This window comes from Pituophis catenifer, unplaced genomic scaffold (assembly GCF_029215685.1).
Source record: "Pituophis catenifer annectens isolate HBS135680 unplaced genomic scaffold, rPitCat1.0.hap2 SCAF_9, whole genome shotgun sequence".
In the NCBI taxonomy this organism is placed as follows: domain Eukaryota; kingdom Metazoa; phylum Chordata; class Lepidosauria; order Squamata; family Colubridae; genus Pituophis; species Pituophis catenifer.
The window spans coordinates 14,344,662-14,368,309 of NW_027256889.1; the positions used below are offsets into that span (position 1 = coordinate 14,344,662).

The 23,648-nt window shown below is 44.6% G+C and overlaps 1 protein-coding gene and 1 long non-coding RNA gene across 3 annotated transcripts; one reads left to right on the plus strand and one right to left on the minus strand.

Moving 5' to 3' along the window:
• Nucleotides 1–1,531: 1,531 nt before the first annotated feature.
• Nucleotides 1,532–20,036, plus strand: GMEB1 (glucocorticoid modulatory element binding protein 1). 2 transcript variants are annotated; one of them, XM_070949693.1, is made up of 10 exons: nucleotides 1,532–1,584; nucleotides 5,145–5,311; nucleotides 6,119–6,204; nucleotides 8,617–8,741; nucleotides 9,766–9,869; nucleotides 11,728–11,882; nucleotides 12,902–13,030; nucleotides 14,108–14,245; nucleotides 16,406–16,528; nucleotides 18,071–20,036. In XM_070949693.1, the coding sequence occupies exons 2-10, from the start codon at nucleotides 5,184–5,186 to the stop codon at nucleotides 18,760–18,762; spliced, it is 1,680 nt and encodes a 559-aa protein (XP_070805794.1). In that variant the 5' UTR covers nucleotides 1,532–1,584; nucleotides 5,145–5,183; the 3' UTR covers nucleotides 18,763–20,036. The 2 variants fall into 2 exon arrangements, with proteins under 2 accessions (XP_070805794.1, XP_070805795.1); XM_070949694.1 differs by having other exon boundaries at nucleotides 6,122–6,204.
• LOC139321079 (uncharacterized) lies at nucleotides 14,677–23,538 on the minus strand. Its single transcript, XR_011600751.1, has 4 exons — nucleotides 23,235–23,538; nucleotides 22,287–22,376; nucleotides 21,728–21,891; nucleotides 14,677–14,800 (listed from the first exon to the last, which is right to left on the minus strand). It is a non-coding gene; the product is annotated as an uncharacterized lncRNA (long non-coding RNA).
• Nucleotides 23,539–23,648: the final 110 nt, after the last annotated feature.

Sequence of the window (23,648 nt, forward strand, 5' to 3'; positions counted from 1 at the left end):
CATTTAACCAACTTCTGGTAAATCTCTGCATGTACCACATTCAGTAACTACTATCAACATCTTTGGCTGGTTATTATAATCTACCCTATCCTTGTGTGTCCAATCATACTTGGCCAATAAAGAATTCTACATTCTACACTGAACAATCTATTTTTTTTCCAAGACCCCAGGTTGTTTATTAATTTGGGATGGTGGGGAAAATCATTTTAATTATTGGGGGTTTGCATTCTGGCATCTGTTCAATGTTAGCTCTGCTTCTTTGATCCAATGGGACAGCAGACAGGTCCTCTTCATTGCAAGATTGAGATGACAAAGTACGAAGTTGTGCCAGAACATTATTGATTAGATATTATCTGGGGCCTTTTGATTTCTCCACTGCTAGGTTCCTGCATCATTCTAAACTTTTGACTTGCCATTTGACTTGCTAAATAAACTCCAGTTGGGTTATTTAAGCCCAAGGATGGTTTTGGGTGAAGTCAAAACAATATTATGCCCCGCCACCCCATGAAACAGGTCAATTACCTTTTAGGGATTAAAGCTATAAAAACTCGGTGTAAAAGCAGATTGCAGACAATCTTGTTACTGGAGACGCTTAATAACAGCGAACCTTTTGCTTTGTGCCCTAAGCCTGCTCCAATGTTTGTTAACCTCAGCCCTTTTAAGATGTGTAGACTTCAACTTCCAGAATTCCCTAGCCCAACTAGGGAATTCTAAGAGTTGAAGTCCATGCATCTTAAAAGAGGTTGGCAAACGTGCCTCTGCCACCAATCAGAAGGCCACCGGCGCCATCAGCTGGGCATAACATTTGCTTGCTTTAAAAGTCGCACAAGAAGGGACTCGTCTCCTTCCGGATTTGGCAGGAGTTTCCATCAAAATACACGAAATGTAGCGTGATGGGATTAGGGGCTGCAAATATCCAGAGGGCAGTAGCTGGCAGCCGAGTTCTCCGTTATCTCTAGCACCTCTCTCGATTTCTGATAGCTTTAGAAGCGATAAGTATGACATTTCCCGGGCAGCAAACATTTGCAGCAGGAAAACCGTTATTTGGATTAGAATGAAAAAGGGCGTGCTTTCAACTGGAGAAGGAAACTTAACGATCCGTGCATGCAATTAATTAATTCATGTCTGAGCATGTTGCCTCGCCGTTCCATTGCCTATTTTGAGCAAGTTAACTATACTGGGGGGGCAATAGGCGGACTCTGTAAACCGCTTAGAGAGGGCTGCAAAGCACTGTGAAGTGGTGTATAAGTCTTAAGTGCTATTGCTATATATCCAATAACTGCCAAACATGCATATGCTATTAATGCAGCAGCAGCAGCTCTGGCAGTCGGCAGATCAGCTGAGAAGAGCCGACCCTAGAAACCGGCTTGGCCAAAGGCTGCAAATGCAACCCTTTCCCCGGCACCCCAAAAGACATCCCACGGCGCACAACCGCGGGAGCCGCAAAAACTGCTTTGTCTCTCGCGGCCCCTTTAAGAGAGAGGAGGCGGCCGGAAGTCCTGGCAGGCGAGCCGCTGCAGCTTCTGCGCATGCTCCCTCCCTCCTCCCAACCCCCCCCAGCCCGGACTCGGCCGCTCGGAGACGGTAACGGGGGGGGAGGGAACGCAGGGCGACGTTCTTGCTGCCGCTGCGCTACGGGAGCCGGGACGCAGAGTGCGTGGAGATGAGGGAGGGGGTTGCGTTGGGTGAGCGCACGGCCGCTACCCCGCCGTACGTGCCGCCGCCGGGAGAGCGGACGTCGCAGCGCCGCTACGGGGGGGGGGGGAAGTGGAGGGTGGGGAAAGGAGGAGGGGGAGGAGGCTGCGCCTGGCCTGGAGCGAGGGAAGAGGGGCGGGGCCACGGAGGGCTGAGGGGCTCGCGGGGCAGGCGAGGGGGCGGGGCCCGCGGGGGAAGGCGGGCTTTCCCCTCAGCCGCGCGGGCGCGGTCGAACTCGCCCTCAGTGTGGCCAGTGTGGAAAGCCGTCCACGGGCGGCCCGCGCGGGGTTGTTGTTCCTCCTCCTCCTCCTCGCGCCGCCGCCGCCACCACCTCTCATCATCCCCAGCGGCCGGGCGAGCTGGGGATGATGGAAGTTGGAGTCTCCGGGAGTGAAGTCGGGCCAGGCGTTTAAACAAATAAAAAAAAAAAAAGAAAGAAAAACGCGCGGGCCGCTTTGCTCCCCCCACCCTCGCCGGGTCTGCCTTGGAACCGCCGGGCGTGGGGTGGGGAAGCGGGGAGTGGAGCGAGTTTTGCCAGCGGAACTCGCTTCACCGGTTGAACTCGCCGCCTTTCATCCTCGGGGTTCTTCTGAGGGACGGCTTGGCACTCGCGGTTTCCCCGAGCCTCTCGGTCCCAACAAGCCCCGACTTTCTCCCTCAGGCGGCCGGATTGAGGGGTTCCTTCCTTCCCTGGCCGAACTAAAAGCCCGTCCCCGTTCAGTGACAAAATTATTAATCAAGCTCCTGTCCCGGGACTGTTTTGAACTCAGTCAAAACTCACAAAAGAGAAAATGAAATGATACTACCCGTGTTTCCCCGAAAATAAGACCCTGTCTTATATTTTTTTGAACCCTGAAATAAGGGCTTGTTTGCCTTATTGCCATGCGCTCAAAAGCCCGATTGGGTTTATTATCAGGGGATGTCTTATTTTGGGGGGGAAACAGGGTATATAAGGCCCTCCTGGTTTGAGGGGGTGAGGAGGGCTGGACTAGAAGACCTCTAAAGTCCCTTCCAACTCTATTTCGATTGATAGGTTGAAAGAGAAAGTCCGCCACCGGTTTTAAGCAGGATCCATCATAACGAAAATTAAAACTGGACAAAGTTAGGATTACTGTTATGTTAACAGCCTAGCTAGCATAGCATCTCTGGGCAGCATTTCAATTTAATACATTATTAGAGCAGGAGCCAGGTTTCTGTGAAATCTCCCTGTGATTTATGATACATAATATTCATTACACTGAGATGGCTTTAGATAACCGACGGGTGGTGGGTGGAGTTCGATAAATGAGTTTAAACAGCCTGTTGGAATAGCTGAGATCAAAGTGGCTTTACCAAGAATTGGCATTTTTTTGTTATAAATGACAAATTATGATAAAAAAAGGTTGCCTTGATTTCTATAGCAGAAGGCAATAAAAAAAACAATTGCATTCCATGCTCCTTTTTTTTTTATGGCAATGCTGATGATGGGTTTGGGATTGCATTTCTGGAAAACAATGCTTCCCCCCCCCCAAAAAAAAACCATAGCTGAAATGCTCCTTAAATGTCCCTCTTCTATCACCCATTCTCTATTCAGTGTTAAGGGTTTTTTTTGTTTGGCTTTTTAAAATAATAACAAAATTGATGACCTGGCACCATTATTGGAAGGATACCATTGTTGATTGGACAACTCTGTTTCACATGAAGAAAACTGCAAAATAATAATAATAAAGATGCAAATAGTGTTCTTGTTTGCCTCAACTTTTATTTTCCCATAATAATAAGCAGCTAAGGCATTCTGAGCCTTCTGTTATAGCCCTGCCAATATTTATGGCACTACTTCAACTAATCTAAAATAATGTCTAGGATTTGACTAAGTGTAAACAGTACCGAATTCATTTGGACTTAGCTAAAAGTAAATTAGGAAAGTTGTGATATTGTTTCTGCTGTCGTAGAAGTAAATTCCAGTAACATCCAGGGGAATTTATTTGAGGCAGATACATAGCATTCACTCTATAAAATAATTCTAGCTGATAACCGTTGAACTAATGAGCAGTCTCTCATTCAATTTATCCTGAATTCAGACATGACTTTAAAGAACTATTCAAACACGGGTCAAAGATTAATCTTCAATTGAGTCATTTCAACCTTGCCTTTAAGAGACACAATAAAATACATTTTCACATACTGAATAATTTTTAAAATTCATTGTCATTGTATAGTAGAATGACAACAAAGAGGGGTTTAGAAACAGCTCTAGGAAAGATTATTAGACAGCAAGGTCATTAGAGTTATATCTAACCTTCAGATTCAACACCACCACAGTATTTCTCTGGGTATCCTCTGAAGCAAAATGAGAGGAGGAAATGGAATTACATTCGTGTATTGCTAATGAGTTTTCTGCAGCCAGCAGGAGGGGCTGGTTGGTAGCGTGAAGTTGAATTTCTTGGACTGATCATCTGATCCAGCAGTAACAATGGCCTGTGATTTTGAATCTGAAAACAAGGAAACTCATACACTCACTTATGAAATGGGGTTTTGTGTTAAGGTTCTTATTTCCCATGAATCATGTGTATGACCATTCTTCCTGGAAATTCCATAAATCCTTGCTTTCCCAGTTCATCTGCTGATTTGGAAGCAACCAATAGCCAAAATTGCATTTGGGGGTTCTTTTGGTCATTAGTTTACAACCAATATATTGTGGGAGAGGGTTTGATTTTGGCATTCTGCTGGCAAAGGAACAAAGAGAAAGCAAAAGCAACTCCCACAATCTTGAATCATTTAAAAAGCAGCCAATGCCTCTCGCCAAGATCCAAGCCACCCATTACATATTTTTCAAGCCCTCTATAGATACCACATCAATCATTGCAATGTGGCTTTCCAGCTTTCTCTGCCTATTGAATGACACTGCTCAGTGCTTCAGCCTAATTGGTTGTTTTAACAAAAACCAACCCCCCCCCCCAAATTGCCTGTGAACTCAGAAGCAAATCTAGCTAAGTACTAGACTAGACTACTAGGTACAGTCTAAGCCAATTGTATATAGGTCTGCAGCCTTCACTTTTTAATGAATCCAAGTTGATTATAAAATAACAGTTCTATAAAAAAATACCCCCTTTTGTTTTCAGATGGCTCATGCTTCTGCTGTAGTATGTGCAGCTCAGAATAGAGAACAGGGAATGCTTGTGCATCTTTTAATTGCTGTCACAATAACCTCTTAAACCTTACAAGAAAGCTAACAAGGCCAAGTCACTTTTGAGTTCCCAAGGCAATAGCGGTAGATAGTCAATTATTCTGAGAACAGTCTTAGGTTGTGAGGAGAGGTTAAGACTATTAAGAGAAGCCACAAAGGTGCTGAGGATGTGGGCCCTTTTGACCTACTATTATATAATATGATAATTGTGTGTAATTTAGAGATGACGATTCTCCACAACTCCCAAATCAAGGTTGCCTCGGTTGTTTATTGTCCGTTACAGCATACTTGTCACCCGGTGGCTCAGACTTCATGTGAACAAATGGCAAATGCTGAAGTAAGCATTCCTGTAGGAGATGTGGTCGTTGTGCCAACCGAAGGAACGGAGGGGGGCAACCCAGAAGATACCAAAACCCAGGTTATATTACAACTACAGCCAGTGCAACAAGGGTGAGTGACATGCCAGTAGCAAAACAAAATATTCCCAAGTAATTTTGCCCAAATTGAGGGTTTAGAGGACTGCTCCAAGGAGAGCTGAGAATGCAGGCATAAAAAAAGACAAAACTCTTGTGATTTGTGCAGAAGACGGAATTTTAACAAGTATAATATTATAAGAATATTGGGAGATTCTAGATATGCTTAAAATGTGAAGGAACTCAAGTTTTATGGATGCCTTCTCCGTCATTCATTTTATGGCTGGATTTTATGGCTGGATAGAACCATAAAATTAAGGACAATTGGTCAACCCGCAGCTGGTGTAGCATTCCTAATAAAGAAGAGGTCAACCCCCCCCAGTCAGTTCATTCCACAGTGAAGCAAATCGTATCAAACCAAGTCCCACTGTTTAATAATAATTTCCTTTCTTGTATGTAGATTTGAGTCCTTTCAGCTACAGCAAGCGAACTTGATTATAATGATATTAACTTTCCTTGGAGATAAAAATTACAGTATCCCTTATGAAATTGGTGGGAAAAAAATACTGCTATGAATATTGCTTTTTATATAAATGTTTATATAATCTAAAATAAATTATTATGCAGGGAAACCAAACCAACTAAAAACGGAACTATTAAAATTAAGATTTTGGGTTGCTGTTAAAAAATGCCAAATTCCATAAATACGGAATTATTAATGGAAAATCCCATAGTGTTACCCTCTGATGCCAGGGGCACACAGATTGATGTTGGGGAGATGTACTTTCATGTCACCAGTTTTCAAATTACTGCATCATTTGTGTACTTATTGCCATTTGTACAGCAGAATTTACCAAGAGAGCTCTGAAACTAATGCGGCTGTGATGGCTGTAGAAACGCATACCATACACAAACTTGAAGATGGCATCGGTGAGTTCTCAGGGATAACGATGCATCAGTTTCATATTTAGCTCAATTGTATTGCAGCCTAATAGGGGTGCTTTGGATGAAGCCTGCAGGCAGCATGTGCAATGGTTAGTGCGCTGAAGCAAAACTAGGAAGACATGATGAAATCAGACGCACGGAATGGCTTTAATGCAGTCACTGCCTCTTAATCCATTGTACATCCCTGGGTTAATATAGGGAGGACAACACTGAAGAAGAAATACGATGTCCACCGTCTTTCCTCCAAACCAAAACTTTGCTCAGCAAAAGCGGAAATGGGCTGATCCTGAAGCATAACAGTTTCTGCAATAGTTATTTGCATGGATGATAGCTTTTTCCCCCACTCCAGGGGTGAAATCCAGCAGGTTCTGGAGAACTGGTAGCGGAAATTTTGAGCAGTTTGGAGAACGGTAGCAGAAATTTTGAGTAGTTCGAAGAACCGGCAAATACTACCTCTGGCTGACCCCAGAGTGGGGTGGGAATGGAGATTTTGCAGTATCCTTCCCCTGGAGTGGGGTGGGAATTGAGATTTTGCAGTATCCTTCCCCTGGAGTGGGGTGGGAATGGAGATTTTGCAGTATCCTTCCCTTGGAGTGGGATGGGAATGGAGATTTTGCAGTATCCTTCCCCTGGAGTGAGGAGGGAATGGGGATTTTGCAGTATCCTTCCCCTGGAGTGGGGTGGGAATGGAGATTTTGCAGTATCCTTCCCCTGGAGTGGGGAAGGAATGGGGATTTTGCAGTATCCTTCCCCTGGAGTGGGGTGGGAATAGAGATTTTCCAGTATCCTTCCCCTGGAGTGGGGAGGGAATGGAGATTTTGCAGTATCCTTCCCCTGGAGTGGGGTGGGAATGGAGATTTTGCAGTATCCTTCCCCTGGAGTGGGGTGGGAATGGGGATTTTGCAGTATCCTTCCCCTGGAGTGGGGTGGAAATGGAGATTTTGTAGTAACCTTCCCCTGCCATGCCCACCAAGCCACGCCCACAGAACCGGTAGTAAAAAAAATTGGATTTCATCATTGCCGCACTCCATATCATTAAGGGAAATACCAACCTTTCTACATATTTGCATAAGGTGGAATAAAGCCTGTAGCACTGCAAAAATCTAGAATCCCTTGGAAAAAGAATTCCTGAGCTAAGAGGCCTTGGGAGCTTTCTTTCATTGTCTCTTCCTGTGAAGGTGTTGCCTAAAGGTTCACATTCCTGAAGCTCAACTATAGGCACAAGGCAGGTCTTGTCAGACTACTGTCCAAATTTCATTTACTATCTTCATCACTTCAGAATAACTGTAAATTTGCATATTGTAATGGACATTCAAGAGTGTGAGAATGTGAGGCTAGTATCCCAAAGAACTGTATTTTCCAAAACAATTATTTTCTAGGTAGAAGCTAGTACTTTGCCCTTACATTGTAGACAATGGTGGGCTTCAAAATTTTTTACTACTGGTTCTGTGGGTGCGGCTTGGTGGGTGTGGCATGGTTTGGTGGGCATGGCAGGGGAAGGATACTGTAAAATCTCCATTTCCTCCCGATCAACTGGGACTTGGGAGGCAGAGAATAAATGGGGGCGGGGCCAGTCAGAATTTTTACTACCGGTTCTCCGAACTACTCAAAATTCCCACTACCGGTTCTCCAGAACTGGTCAGAACCTGCTGAAACCCACCTCTGATTGTAGTTTAATTTTGGTTTGGTGTATAATGTGAGTCTAGCCACTGATATTTACATCCCATGATTTATAGCCGAGTTGTAAGTTGTATATCATTTATGTATATCATTGTATGATTTATGGCTGAGTTAAACAAATCGGACCATGTATTAGTACAGTAAGGATTAAGCCATTCCATAAGAAACCCTGTCTTGTTAATGGCAACAAGGACAACAATGAATCATATTGTCTTCCTTTTATACTCTGACCACTTCTGGCTGTTATGAAACTGTACCCTGATGCTTACCTAAATACTATACAGTACATTATTTATGGATCCATCGTAAATTGTAAAGATGAAACAGACTATATAATTTTATCAGTGTCTTTAAGAAAGAAGTGATGGCTTAAAATGTGGCTTTCATGCAAGGGTATCTGAAGTTCAGACTTGGGATCTCCAGTTTAAAAGATATACGATGAGAAAATGCTTGAGATCTTTAGAGTCCTTTTCAGTCTTTGGGTTAATTCAGGGGTGTCCAGTCTTGGCAACTTTAAGACTTGTGGACCTCAACTCCCAGAATTCCCCTGCCAGCCCTGGGGAATGCTGTCTGGGAAATTCCCCATGCTGGCTGGGGAATTCTGGGTATTGAAGTTCCACGGGTCTTAAAGTTGCCAAGGCTGGGCACTTATGGTGAGATGAATCAGCATGGAGATCTCTACATGTCTCTCAAATATCTCCCTGTTTCCATCTGTAGATGCTAGTGCCCTTGAAAGCAATGAGGAAATTGAGATTGCCTACCCCATTACCTGTGGAGATAGCAAGGCCATCTTGCTCTGGAAGAAATTTGTGTGCCCAGGAATCAATGTCAAGTGTGTTAAGGTAAATAGCATGGTGAAAGTGACTTTTGCCAGCTCTCTTCTCTTTGTTCTGTGTTGCTGGGTTTTTGACAGGAGCACTCTTTTCCTTTGAAAAATGTTCCGCTATGCACAGGAGTATTTGGTACACCTGAAACTCTTAGCAATAAACTATTTAGGTAGCAGAGTTGAAGGTAATGTCTTTATTTCACTCTTGCAAGGGGGAGACACCCCTCCCCCTGCCACAAGGGCTTGGATACCACTGTAGGAAGAAAGTTGGGTTATGTCTGCCATAATAGATGTTTTTCTTGTGAGAGTCCCATTCTACAATATGTACCATATTTTTCGGAGTATAAGACGCACCTGAGTATAAGATGCACCTACCTTTTTTGGTGAGGAAAAGAAGAAAAAGAAATCTGCCTCTGCCTCTGAGCAATTTTGCCTCCTTGCAGCAAACAGCCTGCTTTACTTTCATTTTCGTTTTCAGCATAGCTTGATTAGCACAAGGAAAAAAAAAAATCTGCTCCAGCAATTTACCTCTTTGCAGCAAGCAGCAGAGCCCTGCGCAAGACAGCTGAGAGCAAATCAGCTGAGAGTCGGAGGCCGATCCAATCAACTTGTGCTAATTAAGCTGTGCTGAAGCTGAAAGAAGCTGTTTCTTCTTGCTGTTTGCTGCAAGGAGGTAACTGCTGGGAGGCAGAGGCCAAAGGGTGGGGGCCAGTGGGTGGGCGGGGTACATTCGGTGTATAAGACATACCTAATTTCCCCCCCCCCCCTTTTAGGGGGGAAAAAGGTGCGTTTTATACTCCGAAAAATACGGTAATTGGATGGCAAAAAATTTCCCACTTATCCACCTAATTTTTATCCCCAAACAGTTCTACATCTTGCACGGTGTCAGCCTGGAATCACAAAGCCCAGGTTGTATTAACAAACTCCTAGTCTGTCATGATCACATATATCCATGAATAATGGGTGCTGCCTTGAAGACTGAATGGTTGCATTATATCCTTACCATGAGAAAAATAAATGGTTCCTTCCTCTTTTGATAGTTCAATGATCAGCTTATCAGCCCCAAGCACTTTGTTCACCTGGCTGGCAAGTCCACCCTGAAGGACTGGAAGCGAGCCATCCGCCTAGGAGGAATCATGCTGAGGTAACTGTCTTTGTCATGTACAGGTAGTCCTCAACTTATGACCACAATTAAGCCCAAAATTTTTGTTGCTAAGCGAGATATTTATTAAGTGAGTTTTGCCCCATTTTACGACCTTTCTTGCCACAGTTCTTAAACGAATCGTTGCAGTTAAGTTAGTAACAGAGTTGTTAAGTGAATCTGGCTTCCCCATTGACTTTGCTTGTCAGGTCATGTGACCTTGGGGATCACGTGACATTGGGGACACAGCAATTTTGATCATGTGACCATGGGGATGCTGCTATGGTGGGATTCAGCCAGTTCTCTTCAGATCACGGGAACCAGTGGCGGCGACTGTGGGAGGCTCCGCCCACCCGCATGTAATGCGTGACTACTGCACATGTGCAGAAGGCCTTGCGCATGCACAGAGGTGGCACGCGCGAGCCAACTGAGCAAACCAGTAGGGAAGGTAAGTGAATTCCACCTCTGGTTGTAAGCGTGAAAAATATCCGTAAGTCACTTTTTTCATGCTGTTGTAACTTTGAACAGTCACTAAATGAATAGTTGTAAATTGAGGATTACCTGTACCAAACTCTGGTGCGGACATCTGGAGAGGAATCTCCCCTCTCCTTAAAACTGTGGTACCTTGTGTTTCTTGCCAAATAAAAATGGTGCTGAGAGTTTGACCTATGTATTTTAAAATACAGATTTTTCATAGGAAACATCCCAGTGATTTCATGGGCAGTTTTATACAGAATGTTAAGAGATTGCTGGAATAAGACTTTGATCTACTTGACTTACCACCATAATTGAGCTTGGAAATAGGCTGTAAGTCGTGCCGGTGGTTTGGTGCGTCATCACGTGCACGACTTGATTTTACAATATATTTTTATGGTGGCCGTTAAATGAATCACCGTGATCACTAAATGAACATTGCAGTCATTAAGTGACTCCATTGTCTGCAATGGGCCAGCTCTCAGAAAAAAGTCATAAATGGAAGTCATGTGACCACAGAACACTCCAAATGGTCATAAAAGTGAACTAGTTGTCACGCACCCAAAATGCAATCATGTGACTGCAGAAGGATGCATCCAACAGGATTTGTAAGTACCTTTTTTGGGGTCTCCTGGAACTTTCACTAAGAGACTGGTCAGAGGTCTAGGACTTTTTATAGGTGAACCCTGTTATTTCCTTAACTGCAATTTCAAGTGTTTAAGGCTGGTGATATAAATTAGACCTCATTATCAATGATAAAAAGATTGGCATCTGGCTCTATTCGGGAGAGACCTTTTGGAGAATTTATCTGGGTGTGTAGCATGCACAAAACGATGGAGGTGTTTTGCCCTGTTATAAAGTGTGTTTGTGAGGCTCTCATTATCCATGATTTTATTACCCACAGTCTTTGGGCTGGAACAGCCTCCAATGAATAACGAGGGCCACTTTGGAGGATTCAGTAAATTGTAGTTATTATCCCTTTCCATATGGCCAACTAAATTTACGGTAGGTGGAAAGAAAGATAAGGTTTTTTTACGGCACAGAACCACGTACTTCATATTATTTTTTTTATTTTTTTATTTTTAATTTGATTTATATGCCGCCCTTCTCCGGAGACTCAGGGCGGCTTACAGTGCATTAAGCAATAGCCTTCATACTTTTGTATATTTATACAAAGTCAGCTTATTGCCCCCACAAACTGGGTCTAGATATTAAACCTTCCATTGAATTATATAACTGCAGTTGGGCATAAGCTAAACGGAACTGAGCATCATTGGATGCATCACACTCAAAGGCTTTGTCTTTTTTACATTTTTCTCTTAGACAATTCTTTGAACTGATTTTCATCCCCTCAGATGACTTGTTCTGTTTTCCATTCATTGTGCAGAAAGATGATGGACTCTGGGCAAATTGATTTCTATCAGCATGACAAAGTGTGCACCAACACCTGCCGAAGCACCAAGTTTGACCTCCTGTTCAGCAGTGCCAGGGCCCCGGTACCAGGACAAACAAGCCTGGTACAGACCCCCACTTCTGCTGATGGTAGGTCTCCCTCTTATTAAAACTCTGCCTTGAATAGATTAAGTATAAGTTGAAATAGAGTGGAGGACAGGTTTACAAATTCCATTACAATATCCTAACTGCATTTATATACTTTCCAAGATTTCTAGGAACTCCCGATTTCTTGACTTTGTCTAAAGGGCTGACGACGTGTGAGATATTTATCACGTGGTTTAATTCTGAGCTACATCCAAAGGGCTTTGTGACAGAAGGGCATCATGCCCAGTGTTGGAGAGCATATTATCTTACTTCCCATTCCACATCTTGTTTTTTTTTTTAGTTCAGCTACTTCAATTAATTAGAGCATAACAAGCTTAATGTATAAGGTGAAGCCACATGACAAATATTTCGCACAATTCAGGTGTGGCTTTTGAACATTAAAAGAAAAAGGCGATTTGTATAAAGCAGGGACTTTCAACCTTGGTCACTTTTAAGATGTGTGGACTTGAAACTCTCAGAATTCCCCAGCCAGCATTGAATTGAAACACACAAATGTATAGTGTACCTTTGTGGTAGTTACACCCAAACATTTCTTCATTCATTGCAGCATCTAGAGTTTACGTAACATTTCAAAAGCAATGGCTTTATTGTGCCAGCCCCGAGGATATGTTGATCAGCCCAAAGCAACCTTGCTTAGCCTGCCCAATGTGGCACCTTCAAAGAGACCATGCTGGCTGAGAATCTGAGGAACTGCCGTCCCCACATAGTGTGCCAAATGGGCAAGGCTGGTCTGGAAGGACTGAATTCATACACAGCGCTAAAACCTAATGTGCTTTGTTTGCTTTGAGCTGCATTTTGTATGTCCCAGCCATTGTGATTTGGAAATTATGGTGTATGGCTTAACATAGGGTGTAAACCCTATCATTGTTGTCATAGCAAGTCATAGATTTACAGATGAATATTTGGCTTAACAGAACTTATCCTGATGTATCATCTAGATGTGTGGGTGGGTGAGGAGTTACTGTGGCAGCAGAATATCAGACTGGTCTTCTCTTGTGCAGGAAGCATCACCCAAATTGCAGTGTCTGAGGAAAGTGTAGAAGAAGGGATTGAATGGAATTCTGCAATGACAGCAGCAGTCACTATGGCAACCGATGAGGGAATCAAGAAAGATCCAGAGGAGATTTCAGGTTGGTCCTTCCCGTTTCTCTGTACAGCTTGCATACTTTTTTCATTTCCTCTGCACACTTTGGAAAGGAGAGGAAGTGGAGTAAGAGAAGCAAACTTTTGTCAGTGAGGATTGAGATTACTCGGCCCTGCATCCTCAGTCTTTCTGTAGCGTGCCAATTTTGGGGAAAACTGGTCCTAAACGTCACTCATCAGCAGTGGCATGCACCGTCCTTGAACGATCCTTTGACAGTTTGCACCAAAACACAAAAGGCTTCTAGTGTTTTACTTGACATGCCCTGAAAGCTGTTTTCAGCCTGTCGCAACTGTTTTGTGAGCATACATGCGCTGCAAGCATAATTTGTAAGTGGTCAATGGACAGTCTACATCAGCGTTCTCAACCATGACTCCATGAAGATGTGTTGACTTCAACTCCCAGAATTCTAGCTGGGGAAGCTAGGGTTGAGAAACACTGATCTAGATATGTCTGGAGTGGGTGTCTTTTAGTTCAATGATACTTCCAAGTAAGTTATATAGGTTGGGTCAACAAGTTAGTCATCAATTCCTTAATGTGCTTGATAGTGTATATCTTGGGTGGGCTTCAAAAATTTTAGCAAGGGGTTCTCTGCCCGGTTGCTGGGTGGGCGTGGCCAGTCGGCCTCCTGTACCATAGTGGGGGGGGGGGGCCTTTTTGCCCTCCTGGGCTCCGGAGGCTTTCCTTGAGCCTCCAGGAGGGCGAAAATGGCCTCCTCAGGCTCCAGAGGCCCTCTGGAGGCTGGAAACGGGCCCATTTCCAGCCTTCCAGTAGGCCCGTTTCCCACCCTCCCCAAGCCTCCGCGTGCGTCCTGCACTTACCTGCATCCAAAACAGGCTGCGTGGGGACTCCTGGAAGGGGGTGGGGTGGGCAGGGCCAATCAGGAATGGGATTTGGGGGTTCTCTGAACTGCACAGAATCTTAGCTAGAGGTTCACCTGAACCCCTGGGAATCCCCAGCAGTCCACCCCTGTTGTAGAGTAGTTTGCTGGTCTCAGCAGTAGAAATTGTGCTGTATAATTGCCAAACAGTTTTTTTCTTTAAAAATGTTTATCTTTCCGTGGCAGAGGAGATGCTGATGTTTTGGAAAGGCATTGCTGATGTGGGCTTGATGGAAGAAGTGGTCTGTAATATTCAGAAGGAGATAGAGGAGGTGCTAAGAGGGGTACAGCAAAGGCTTGCCCAGCCCCCTTTCCAGATTACTGGTGGGTAAGAGGTCAGCAGTCTCCATGTTGATATGAAATGATAACCACTAGGGCAGACTTCCTGCCTTACAGGTAGTCCTCGATTTACAACAGTTCATTGAGCGATTGTTTGAAGTTACACCACTGAAAAAAGCAACTTATGATCGTTTTTCACACTCACGACCATTGCAGCGTTCCCCATGGTCACGTGATCAGAATTAGATGCTTGACAACTGGTTCATATTTATGATGGTTTGCGGTGTCCCAGGATCCCACGATCCCCTTTTGTGACCTTCTGACAAGCAAAGTCAATGGGGAAGCCACATTGATGTAACAACCGGGCTACTAACTTAACAACTGCAGTGGTTCACTTAACAACTGTGGCAAGATGGGGGGGGGGGGAAATTCACTTAACTTCCTTACTTAGCAGCAGAAATTTTAGACTCGGTTACGGTCGTAAGTCAAGGACTGCTTGTATTTATGCTTTGTGAATTATGTGTCTCAGTAGTGCTTCTTTTGTCATTTTATTAACTGCTCTCCAATGGTAGTTTTCTTATCTCAAAACGCAATGCAATCCTAAGAAATAAAAAATAGTGAACGTTAACAGGAAAATGCCAAAACCAATTAAAACCCATCAAAGTTGTAAATCATCTTTTTCCAGAATGTTTTCATTGTCTAAATCAGTGTTTCTCAACCTTGGTAGCTTGAAGATGGGTGGACTTCAACTCCCAGCATCCCCCAGCCAGCAGCGCTGGCTGGGGGATTCTGGGAGTTGAAGTCCACCCATCTTCAAGCTTCCAAGGTTGAGAAACACTGGTCTAAATGTTTATCACAGCTTCCTTAGTATCCAGTCACTTTGGAGAAAGGTCCGTTGCTTCAGGGCTGAATAAAACTAGAAGTATCGGAAAAAGAAACTTCTATAAAGCATACTAATAAAGGAGAATATCTGTCGCTCAGGGTTGAAATGAGGGGTCCTTGGTGCTCTCTGAGCTTGCTTGTTTTCTTATAGACGTTTCATTACCCAAACTAGGTAACATCATCAGTGCTACGTTAGTTTGGGTAATGAAACGTCTGCAAGAAAACAAGCAAGCTCAGAGAGCACCAAGGACTCCACATAAAGCAGACTAGAATAGCCAGATGACAACACTGATTATAATGATGATGATGATGAGAGGAGGGGGAAGAGCAAGGGAGTTTGCCTGATGCTGAAAATATATCAATAGTGATGTCAGGAGGGTCTACCCTGAGGCTAAAGGGGGAAAAATAAACTTCAGGACGTTGTATGTGTGTTATTTTCTGCAAAAATTCTCATGCAATTTACATAATACTACATTTGACATGTTAACTATAAAACGTCTGATGTGGTTTTACCTACACTGTTATTTGTGGACTAAATTGGGTAACAATAATAATAATAATTTTATTTCTATACCGCCCTTCTCCCGAAGGACTCAGGGCGGTGTACAGCCTATTTAAAAACACAAGACAAAACAACGATTAAAATTTAAAATGATTAAATAGATTTGGCTCAATTTAAAACCCCAGAAATTTAAAATGCCCCAATTTAAAATTATTATGTTGATAGCCCGGCCTGGCGGAACAACAGGGTCTTCAGTGCGCAGCGAAACACCCGGAGGTTGGAGATCTTATGTATTTCCGGGGGCAGTTCATTCCACAGGGCTGGGGCTCCCACAGAGAAGGCCCTCCCCCTGGGTGTCGCCAGCCGACATAACTTGGCCGATGGCACCCTGAGGAGACCCTCTCTGTGGGAACGGACTGGCCGGTGGGAGGCTATTGGTGGCAGAAGACGGTCTCAAAGGTACCCGGGTCCTATGCCATGGAGTGCTTTAAAGGTGGTAACCAACACCTTGAATCGCACCCAGAAGACCACATTCCTGCTTTGGAATTCTTGAGCAAGTAGGTTGCTAAAAACCCAGGGAAATAGTATTATTATAAGTCATTTCTTTATTTTTTTTTTCAATGGTTAAATACGTACTCTTCTTCTTAGTGTCAGTTTCCATGGCTGTTGTAGGTGCATCTTGCAAAATCAAAGACAGCAAGTGCTACCCAAGTGTTAAGTAATCCCTGCACGGGCAAACAAGGAATAACTGCAAGTCTTTCTGCCTGGCAGTTGGATCCCATTTAGAATATTAGTCAATGTCTGCGAATGTCTTCCTGTAGATGCTGCTGTTCTAAATAATGTCGCTCACACTTTTGGTCTGATGGACACAGTGAAGAGAGTGCTGGATAACAGGAAGAGTCAAACAGATCAGGGAGAGGAACAATTTCTTAACACTCTGGCAGGTAATTTTGAAATTGGAACTTTCTTAGCTCATCAATTAATTGTGCAAGAAATATGCTTTGCTTGCTTGGTTGCTGTAGTACATTCATATTCCCTCAAATTTGCTTTTTTGATGAGGCTAAACTCTCCAGACTTTATGAAGTCATTAACATTGTAGTCCTGCAGCTAATGGTCAGTTGGTCTGAAATTAAGCATTTTTGTACAACATTCCTCCTCCTTTTCCTCCTCCTCCTCTCCCCCCCATCCTCCTCCTCCTCTTGTATTTTCCTTAGGTTAAATACACAATTTCTTAAATTACCAAAAGTATATTAGTTGTATTGAATACAGTTTTATGTCTATGGCGATTCTCAATCATCTAGGTCAGTGGTCCCCAACCTTTTTATCGCCACGGCCCGCTGAGCGCACGCAGGGGTGGGGCCGCGGCCCGCTGAGCGCGCGCAGGGGTTGGGCCGCGGCCCGCTGAGCGCGCGCAGGGGTGGGGCCGCGGCCCGCTGAGCGCGCGCAGGGGTGGGGCCACGGCCCAGGAGCCTTTGCGCAGGCCCATTGCGCACGGCCCAGGAGCCTGAGCCTTTGCGCAGGCCCATTGCGCACGGCCCAGGAGCCTTTGTGCTGAAGCGTTCCTGTCCCCCGGCCGCTGCGCGGCCCGGTGCCAGGTACTTCACGGCCCGGCACCGGTCCGCGGACCGGGGGTTGGGGACCACTGATCTAGGTGATGGTTGTCTCAAAGCTGCTTTTCCCAAAAAGCAACTGGACTTTCTAGGGTTTTTTTTTCCCTTGAAAACGTTTTGCTTCAAAAAGAACTCATCAGTTCTGAAGAAGCTTCTTGGATAAGAAGCAAATTATTTTCAAGGAAAAAAAAACCAAAAAAAGTCCAAATTGCCTTTTGGAAAAGCACCTTTGGGACAATCCACATTTATCTTTCCCCAAGAGGCATTAGCTATAATTCTGACCAGCATTTTCATTGTAATATTTTTAGTAGTTTTAGTATACGTTGGAGGTTTGAAAACTTGCATATGATGCTGTTTTAATTTTAAAGCTGCTGTTGTCTGCAGCTTTGAGATGGGGTTAAGCAGTACTTGGAGAGGTAAATTAGTTTACCTCTCCATCCCAGGTTTTTTTTTTGTTCTCTAAATAATTGGAGTTATCCTCATGAGACAGCCATGAGCCATGGTGGCGCAGTGGTTAAAGTGCAGTACTGCAGGCTACTTCTGCTGACTGCCGGCTGCTTGCAATTTGGCAGTTCGAATCTCACCAGGCTCAAAGTTGACTCAGCCTTCCATCCTTCAAAGGTCAGTAAAATGAGGACCCAGATTGTTGGGGACGATAGGCTGACTCTGTAAACTGCTTAGAGAGGGCTATGAAGCAGTATATAAGTCTGAGTGCTATTGCTCTTCCCGTCCATTGTTCTGTTCTTCTGGCACAGGAAGAAACAATTGCATGTTATACCTAGAAATTATTTTCCTACCTCTTGTCTTTTGTGCTGCTTGTGTGATAATTTCCAAAGCATTTCCTTGACTAGACTATGCCATAAATCCTTCTTGCAGTTCTAGATCGCCAACTAGAAGACCAGAAGAAGTTTGCCAGGAACCCATCCATTCAGAATGTGGTCCTGATGCCAGTCAACACTCCAAAGCCTCCCAAAAGGCCCCGGTTGAAACGTCCAGCTTCAGCCACAGTTCTAAGCCCCTCGGCTCCCATCCAGCAACCTCAGTTCACTGTCATCTCGCCCATCACCATCGCGCCCATGGGACAGCAGTTCTCCGTTAGCAACATTCCAATGGCCACGATCAGCCAGGGCTCCAGCCCAGTGACTGTTCACACATTGCCCTCAGGTTCCCAGCTTTTCCGCTACGCCACCGTGGTTTCTTCCTCCAAAACCAGCACATCCGATACAGTGACACTTCACCCCTCCTCGAGCTTAGCCCTGCTGAGCTCGGCAGCGATGCAGGACAGTGGGACTCTTGCTAACGTGGCCACCATGGTCAATCCTGTGGAACTGGTGGCCATGGAGTCTGGCCTGACTTCTACTATCCAGGCTGTCGAAGGCACTTCAGAGGACGGACAGACGATCATAGAAATAGACCCAGCACCTGATCCGGAAGCCGATCCTGAAGAATCAGGGGGGAAAGCTGTGATTTTAGGGACAGAGTTGAGGACTGAGGAGAAGGTGGTGGCTGAGGTTGATGAACATCAGCATCAGGTCCATAATGTGGAGATCGTAGTCTTGGAGGACTAATCAGCAAGCCATCCTGCCTTGCTAAAAATGATAGTTCACCTCTTACCTTTTTTATTGGTTTGACCTTTTTTCTTTTTTTACAGCCTTGCAGGTAAGTTCACACGAATGCTGATGATCACTTTTAAACAGTCATTTTCTCTAGCGGGGGAAAGAGCAGGCAGGCTGTGCTTTCCAGTGTGGATGATCAGAATTTTACCTGCCTAGTGAAAGGGGAGACAAGCCATTGCTGTGATCCCTCAGTGAGGAGGGATGGCAAGTCCGTAGACCCAGATTTGAAGTGATTCTTCTTGGGATTGTTCATCTCAGAAGCAAAGTAAGCCGGCTCCTGGAAATGTAACGACTGGATGAGTAATGCCCTTAAAGCAAGAGCTTCCGTCTGGACCTTTAGCGCTTCTTCACCCTAGGAAGGGAGATTCCATGTCCGTTTCTGACTTTCCAAGCATTTTGCTTTTTTGGAAGTGGCAGAAGAAACACAGCACCCTGATCGATCAGGTCACCAACCCTTCTTTGGAATGTACTATGTGGTTTTTTTAAAAAATATTTTCCTTAAGCTGTTTGCCCATTTGTGGCTTCAAAAATTGGATTCTTGGCTCTTCCTTTTTGTATTTTCTTCAGTGGTTTTTTTTTCTTTTCCCTCTGTTGTTACGCGATTTCTAGGAAATGCTTACGCTTTATGCCCATGCAGGCACATACAGGGAAGAAACTAGGAACTGATACGGCAGACGCCGCGCCCAATAACCACCTGCTCTCTCAAATACAGAACTGATAACCCTGGATGCCCTGTATACAACATGGTGGGAGAATTGGGCTCAGCAAATACGGCATGCCTGCCGTTTACTCAGCACTCTGGGAAACCATACCATGCTGGCTTAGGTGTGCGCGTGTCTCTGTATGTTTGATGTTCATAATTTTTTTTTGGGGGGGGGGGAAGATTACAGGAGTCTGGATGGCACATCCCTTCAGCAATGTGGCTGTTTGGTCTCTTTTTCTGTTCGGCTGGATGTGTGTGTGGGTTGTTTGAGTATCTTCCTTAAGGGAAGAGAAAGGAGTGGGGGGCGGGGGAAAGGATTCCCTTCCCCACCTCCCTACTGGCCGTAATGGTCGCCCTCTCCATATTTTAAGAAGTTAGAATTCAGAGTTGGAAGACTTGAAGAGTCTTGAACCAGTTGAATTGTTTTAAAACAGCAGTTTAAAAAACAAAACAAAAAAAACCCTACAGGAGTCGGGTAGCGCCATTTGTTTTGTTTGGGTTTTCTTTGCATTAAAAAAGATAAGCAAAAACAAAAGCTTAAAAGGACTGCTCATTATGTTTGACATGGTCTCCATTCGCTTCTCTGTTTTTATCCTCACAGAGGGACTTTGGTAGTCCCCTTTGGAGCTGGAATGGCCAAAGGTTACCAAAAGGGCTGCTCGGAGATCAGAATTCAAAGAAGGGTAAATATGACGAGAAGCATGTGGGACCGAGCACTTAAAGGGAAGGGCCTGAAGCCGCAAAAAACTCCCTGCTTCTCAGAATGAACAGTCTTGCAAAAAGGAAGTCTATCTGGCTGCATCGATCAGCAATGACAGCGTCTATGCCACCGTCCTCCCTGCAGAAAAGAAATCAGCAGGGCTGAGGCCCTGCTATAAGGAAGGACTGTAGTGTGAGCACAGGGGGTCCTTGACTTATGACTTTGTTTAGCGACTGTTGGAAGTTACAACGGCATTGAAAAAAGTGACTTACGACCAGTTTTCATACTTACGACCACGGTAGCATCCCCATGGTTACATGATCAAAATTTGGATGCTTGACAACTGGCATGTATATATGACAGTTGCATGGTCCCAGGGTCATTGGATCACCATGTGTGACCTGCCCAGCCAGCTTCCAACAAGCAAAGTCAACTGGGGAGGGGAGGGGGGAGCCAGATTTGCTTAAACCACCACACAATTCACTTAACTGCAGAGAATCACTTAACAACTGTGGCAAAAAAAGTCATAAAATGGGGCGCAACTCACTTAACAACCGCCTTGCTTAGCAATGGAAATTTTGGGCTCAGTTGTGTTTGTAAGTTGACGACTATCTGTACGCATATTCTCCTTTGGGTCATTAAAATCAGTCCAAAGTCAGTGGAATATAATTAGACTCGCTATTTTTTTTTTTTTAAAAAAGGGGCCTGGTGGCTCAGCAGACTAATAGCATTGTGATTAACATCAGCTGCCTGCAATTACTGCAAGTTCAAATCTCACCAGGCTCAAGGTTGACTCAGCCTTCCATCCTTTCTAAGGTAGGTAAATTGAGGAGCCAGACTGTGGGGGCAATAAGCTGACTTTGTATAAATATACAAAAGTATGAAGGCTATTGCTTAATGCATTGTAAGCCGCCCTGAGTCTCCGGAGAAGGGCGGCATATAAATCAAATTTAAAAAAAAATGTAGATAGTAAAGAGAACCAGCAAAGTCAGCCTACTTTTGACCACGTCAAAGTGAAATCATTTTCCTCCGTTTCTTTGGAAAGCAGAGATCGCATATACACAAGAAAACCAAAGGGGAACTCCTACCATATGTTGAAATGGTCACTGGCTTGTCCACAGCAGTGTTTGTTCCTGTCTGGGGAATTCTAGGAGTTGAAAGGCCACATGTCTTGAAGTTCCCAAAACAAAAATACTGTTCTACACCATCTGTGTTCCCTTTCTTGTGTGAAGTGAATGTGCCCCTTTCGCACATTTACTTTCTAAAGCTAAAGAAAGTGATACAGTGTATTGCAGCTTCAGTCTTCGCCATCAAAAGCCAAAAAGCCCCCCCCCCAAAAAAAGGGGGGGGAAGGGACAGATTTAGTGGGAGAAGGATTTAGTGTCCGAGATCTTCTACCCATTGTGTTGAAGCTCAATTTGGTCTCTTTTGCTTTAGTACAAGGCATGAATTCTACCAAATGTGGGTTATTTAACAAAGCATGATTAAAATATGGTTAAGCACAGTATACGGACCTTTACCACCGGTTCGCAACGGGAGCGCGCGTGCACTTGCGTCTCTGTGTAGATCATCAATTATGACGTTCGGGTGAGTGGGTGGAGCTTCCCGCCGCTTTTACTACCGGTTCACAAGAACTGGACAGAACTGGGAGCAACCCACCACTGATCTGGTCACAGTCCTTGTGCAGATGAAAAATGGCAGAAATTTGCATACTATCTTTGAGAACCCAGAACTTTTCACTTGTCCAAAACGGGTCCATAATTCTTCTTTAGTTATCAGAGTTAATAAAAAGTGTCTGCTCTAAGCTGTAAACTCAGCAGCACATTTCAATGCAAAGAAAAGGTCACTAAACAATAATGCCTTTTTTTCTCAACAAAGTTTTGTTTACTAAAAACCATCCATTTGTAGTGACTCAAAACAACTTAGATTATTTAAGTATAAATTTTCAATATAGTGTTCATAGCACAGCACGACATGTAAGCTAACATGGTTTAATAAGTACTCTGTGTCTTATTTGGCTCAATAGGTCCAGGTTTTCACGTACCAGCTTTACACACTCAAAGGATCACATACCTAAAGCACACAAGAGCCAGTGTGATTTGTAATGAAGGTGTGTCGGATCAGAGAGACCCAGATTCAAGTCTGCCATCAGTCACAAGCACTCTGTGAGAAAATAAAAGGAAATAACAATTAACAACATGGAGCTCCCATGTAACACCTCTCCTGCGCGAGCTGCACTGGCTCCCGGTGGTCTTCCGAGTGCGCTTCAAGGTTCTGGTTACCACCTTTAAAGTGCTCCATGGCTTAGGACCTGGTTATCTACGGGACCGCCTGCTACCACCAATAGCCTCCCACCGGCCAGTACGCTCCCATAGAGAGGGGCTCCTCCGGGTGCCCTCGGCCAAACAATGTCGACTGGCGGCCCCTAGGAGGAGAGCCTTCTCTGTGGGGGCACCTACGATCTGGAACAAGCTCCCCCCGGAGATACGTAGGATCCCGGATCTGCGCACCTTCCGTAGCGCGCTTAAAACATTTTTATTTCATCAAGCTGGCCTGGCCTAAATCTTCTCCCTTTTAAAATTTTAAAATTTAAATTTTAAACACTAATTTTAATTTGTTTAATTATGGGATATTTTAAAATTTAGCCAAATTGTTTAATCTGTTTTAATCTATTTTAAATTTTGTATCTCTGTGTTTTATCTTTTGGCTGTTCACCGCCCTGAGTCCTTCGGGAGAAGGGCGGTATAGAAATTTAATAAAATAAAAATAAAATAAATAATAAATAAAAGGGACTTTGGAGGCCTTCTAGTCCAACCCCGTTCAAGCAGGAGACCACAGAACATGATATTTTACAAATCACGGTGACTGTATTCCCTTAACATGACAAACCAAAGCAAAACAAGCCCATCACGGCTTAGGATATTATACATAACTAATCATCAGCCAACTTTGGCAGCTATAGAGAGCTAAAGAGGCAAGCCAGTTTCTTCCTGGTTTAATCCGTTTCTTCCTGGTTTATACCTGGATCTGGGGTCACGGGAGAAATCCAAGACCGTAGCCCAGACGGTGAAGTCAGCCAAAGAGGAAGGAGTAAAGCTGCAATTTACACTTCGAGCTTGCCACGAACGTCAAAACTCAACTCCTCGCTCGCACCGTTCCCAACTTCCTTTCTCCAGGGCATTTCCTTGCCTGCCTTTCCAAGCTTCCCCAAAGGGGGCGCTGCCGACACCCTTAGTTTACAACGACCCCACAAGCGCCATCAGCCATTTTACCCGTCGTGCTTTTCTCCCACCAATGCTGCTCGCGGCTGCCGCCACCGCCTCCTTCTCTTTCCTTCCTCTCCCCCCCCCCCCCATTTTTCCGCCTGGTTCGCGCCTGCTCCCTTAGAGCGCGCGCGCCTCTCGCCTCGGCTTTCGGACGCGTGACCGTCGCTTG